Source organism: Dasypus novemcinctus, chromosome 9 (assembly GCF_030445035.2).
Source record: "Dasypus novemcinctus isolate mDasNov1 chromosome 9, mDasNov1.1.hap2, whole genome shotgun sequence".
NCBI lineage: Eukaryota > Metazoa > Chordata > Mammalia > Cingulata > Dasypodidae > Dasypus > Dasypus novemcinctus.
The window spans coordinates 24,409,255-24,413,770 of NC_080681.1; the positions used below are offsets into that span (position 1 = coordinate 24,409,255).

The window sequence follows — 4,516 nt, forward strand, 5'->3', positions numbered from 1 at the left end:
CTGAGACACGAGGAAGTTTGTCCAACCTTGGAAATTTCCCTAGAGTATTTTTTAGAAAGCCATCTGTGGATACCCCTGAATAAAACAGGATTCTTGTTTATGGACATATTTCAATTTGGAAAGAGGGAAGTGCTAGGGGTAATACCTATCTGTATCTACATCCTAGAATTTAGCCATTAAAGTATATGTAAGAAACAGTGAGGGGGATTAACAGTCTACACCTAGAGAAAAAAAAAAAATAGGAAAGGCAAAGTAGGGCAACCCATGGGAACAATTAGGATTTTTAAATTCCTGTGTGGATAATATGTGGTTACATTTAAATAAGAACACAGTCTCCATTAACTTAATTTGTAAAAGCAGTAACTCCAGCATTTTTAGACACAGCATTGCTACTTTGAAATTAAAAGTGAATTAGTCCTGTGGAGTTAATTACCAGAAAATATAACCTAAAGTAGGTCTCCCATCTGGCACTGAGCCAGTAGAGGATGGTTCTCAATGTTAGCTGGCAGCGTTGCAAGGTATCAGGTGTACACTTGCAAAGCTAAATTTCCATGTGTGGCAAATATTTTTAGGAGCAGGGGGAGAAATCTTCTGCAGCCTCCACAGTGATAAACGGATGAAGCCCTCATTAAAGGAAGAGCTTTTATGAAAGTGTCCCCTCAAAAAGGAAAGTTCTCGGTTGTGTTGTTATTGTCACCTATGCCTCAAATGACTTTGTTTACAGAAAGAAAATTATACCTGTTTCTTTTTAATACTGCAATACAGACTCAGCTAATTATATAAAGAAGGAACACATTTAGAAACTAGAAATAAAATGAAATAAAACCAGCACAAAGAAGTGACTTCATTACTGGTGTTTTGGAATGAGGTGTTCTCTGTAAGAATGTCCCCATGGAGTTATGCAGAAAATCAGCGAGAAGAAAGGAAGAGGGAAAAAAAATACTCAGAGAGAGAGTGGTCTGAACTTTAATTAAATATTTGAATCAAGGAAAATGGGAACAGATGAAATCTTAGTAAAAGAGAAATAGTGCATGCACAATGGGAATAGATGAGTAAAATGATTGCTGATCTATTATTAGTGATAAACAAACTTGTTTTGCTTTTCTATAAACATGTCAAAGTTTTCTGCAACTCCCATGATTACTCCAATGCACAAGTGTGTCTGATAGGCTGGCTTAAAAAGTCCAGGTGGAGTGCAACCAAAGAAGCAGTTTTTGTTCCTGAATTACGCAATTAATTGAGGCTGTTTGGCCCCAGATTTGATGTCTTTGGCGTCAGAATATGGAAATATAATTATTTAAAATTACTGCGCTTTCTTCCCGTTTTAACTTTATAAAGTGGTTTCACAAGATTTTGCATTTCAAATATTTCTAAATAAATTTAGTAAACCAAAGGCAAAATGACAAATCTCAAATAACACATTTTAGAACAGATTCCCATTTGAACTGTTCATTATCCATATCTGAGTTTATTAAACCTTCTTCAAGAGACACGATATTAATGTTAAATGTCATGGTAATGTGTAAAAATATCGTAAAAATTAAGTGTTGCTTTCTAACATGTGGCTTGTCTAAAAGAGCACAGATCGCTTTGTAGAATCAAACCATATTACTGATCCATCTTGACTGTGGTTCCATTTGTAAGATAAAAAGTCCCAACCTGGGATTTCCTAAAAAATTAGGTCAAGACAAGAAGCACTCTAGGTAATCAGAGGTGTCTGTGTGTCTTTTTCAACATAATACAAGGCCACTTCTTCTGGTACCCAGAAGAAGTAAAATGCCCAGTGGTCATCTAATGGGTATATTGCTTTAGTATACCACATGCCCAATAAGTTCTAGCATCTAGGAGCATGCAATAACAGTTCACTTTAGCTATGCAATCTTGGTATTATTAGTGTTTAATTATATCATGTGCACTGATATATTTAAATGTTAAAGACAAAGCAGGACTTATTCTCCTTAGCAACCGTTATACTACAGAATATTCAAAGCTGCAATCACACTCTATAAGGCAAAAATATTGGTTACAAAATGAGGGTAGCAACAAGTGTGCATGCTATAGAAAATGCGAAACCGGTCCCCAAAGTAGATATAACCCCTTATTTGTTTTCGAAATTCTGTTGTTGGCCCGGACCACCAATGATCAAACAGGAAAATTTTCACTTTAACACTCAATAGCAATTTTCAGTCTTAGGAATGTAGAAAGCTTTTCTTTTTTTTTTTTTTTTTTTTTTTTCCTCGCTGGTTACAATTCTACCTCCTTCAAGATTGACTCTGCTTTAAAAAACCTTTTAAGAAAAAAGAGTGTGAGGTCTTAGCAGCAACTCATACTGGTGTGCCCGTGTGCGTTTCCCTTCGGGTTAATGTACAAAGGCGAAATTGTAACAGCGGCTTCATCAAAGAGAGATTCGTTTCTAAAATACCTCAAGCACTATTTCTTTCCTCAATAGTATTTCCTTCGGCTCATGCACCCTCAAGGCGCTTCATGTATAAGACAGTGAAGGTGGGAATGGCCAAGACGTTATCGAAGCTCTTTTTCAAAAACAAACGCTGTTGAAATACATCAACCGGGTCTTTTGAATGCCCCCCTGGCAAGTCCTTGGAGTCTCCGGCGTTGTGATTTGGGGATTTCTTAAAACACAGAAAAGAAAGGGTAAAAATCAGACGAGCGTCCGAAACGACTTGGGAGGGAGGGGGTGTCCCGATTTCGAGAGCGGTCTTGGTTCAGGTACCCCACTGGGGTCAAAGGCGAAATCTTCGCACCGGCTTCTTGGGCCGCACCGTGCGAGTCTTCGATGGGGCAGGGGATACTCTGCGAGGGAAGACAGCCGGGGCGGCCGAGGAAGTCGGAAGCCGGGATTCTCCGCCGCCTGAGCCGGGTCACCAATGCTGGCCGGCGGCGCGGGTGCCCAGCTGCGCCTGGGACACGGCGGGCACGGCCGTGGCGGCGACGGCCGCGGCCGCCGCGTCGCCGACGCCGGGCAGGACGGAGCGCACGGAGCGGCGGAACTCCTCGTTCCTCCACGTGTAGAGCAGCGGGTTGAGCGCGGACAGGGCGCAGCACAGGAGCCAGCTGGCCGCCTGCACGCCCCAGGGCACGGGCAGCGAGAAGCCACTGGCCAGGCTCACCCACACGAGCGGCTGCGTGGCCAGCAGGAAGACGCAGCAGAGCAGCAGCACCGACAGGCCGCTGAGACGCCGCTGCGCCCGCCGCGGCTGCAGCGCGGGCGGCAGGGGCTGGGCCTGGGCCGGGTGCGCCGCGCCGCCGGGGCCCGGGGCGCTCGGGAAGGCGGCGGCGGCGGCGGCGCAGCCGGGCAGCTGGTGCAGCAGGTGGAAGTTGAGCACGCTGACCCGCTTGACGCTGACGCGCACGCGGCGCACGATGCCCAGGTAGCAGTGCAGCAGCAGCGCCGTCTGCGCCAGCAGCGCCGCGGCGGCCAGCAGCGCGGGGTAGTGCACGCGCGGCGGCGCGGCGCCGGGACGCGGCGCCCAGGGCGGGAGCAGCAGCACGAGGCCCAGGGCGAGCGCCCAGGACAGCGCCAGCATGCCCGCCGTGTGGCGCCGCTGGTACAGCGCCTGGTAGGTGGCCGGCGCCCGCGTGATGAGCAGGTAGCGGTTCAGGGCCACGAGGCAGTGGGACAGGAGGGACACGGTGAGCCCGAGGCCCAGCAGCCCGCCGCGCAGCAGGCGGTAGCTGCCTCCCGCGCCGTCCCAGTCCCCGGGGGGCTCCGCCGCGCCCGCGGGCAGCAGGCCGAGCACCGCCTCCTGCGGCATCCAGAGGGCGCAGACGCTGAGGTCGGCGGCGCAGCCGTTCACGATGAAGGCGTTGCTGGTCGTCTGCAGCTTGCGGAAGGACGACACGAGATAGATGACCATGCCGTTGGCCAGCGTGCCCCCGATGGCCAGCCCCGAGTACAGGAGCGACACGGGGATGCGCCGGCCCGCCCACGACTCCTCTTCCTCGCAGAGCAGCAGCAGCGATCCCCCGGTGGTGGAGGAGGTGGACGTGGAGGAGGAGTTGGTCATTCTGGCCAACTCTTCGCACCTCGCTCGCTAGCGTCGGCTTCGTGCAGGGCGGCCCATCGTGACACTTGCCTGCGGGGAGGGCAAAGACATCCCTTCAGCCCTCTGCCACCGACACGAAAGGCTGAAGCAGGATAAGGGGCTGGGGGAGGGGGAGGGAGAACGGGGGTGGCAGATGACAGGTGCCTGCCTCGGAAATGTCTCCAGTGCCTGCGGAAAGGCCTCTTTGCATTCAGCAAGCACCGGGGAGTCCCAGGACAGAGCAACACCAAGGACCGTCTTCTCTTCTCCCCCAAAGCATACACACACACACATACACACACGGATACACAAGCACACACACGGGCATATTGTCCTCTGGAGCCCCTGGTTTCCAGGAGAAAGCAGGGATATCCCAGCTGGGGAAAATGCCAGGAGAAAGGGGTGAAGGGTACCTTGCTTTGGGGTTGGTCCTAAGCTGGCAGTAGCAGAGGGAGGGATGCCAGAAAATACCT

General features: G+C 50.1%; 1 protein-coding gene across 1 annotated transcript; it reads right to left on the reverse strand.

Annotated features, from left to right (window-relative positions):
* Positions 1-950: 950 nt before the first annotated feature.
* Positions 951-4,090, reverse strand: GPR88 (G protein-coupled receptor 88). Its single transcript, XM_058303113.1, has one exon. The coding sequence runs from the start codon at positions 4,023-4,025 to the stop codon at positions 2,880-2,882; it is 1,146 nt and encodes a 381-aa protein (XP_058159096.1). The 5' UTR covers positions 4,026-4,090; the 3' UTR covers positions 951-2,879.
* Positions 4,091-4,516: the final 426 nt, after the last annotated feature.

Bases quoted from the DNA above. Each gene is read 5' to 3' on its own strand.
- GPR88 (XM_058303113.1), bottom strand. From the start codon at position 4,025: ATGACCAACTCCTCCTCCACGTCCACCTCCTCCACCACCGGGGGATCG.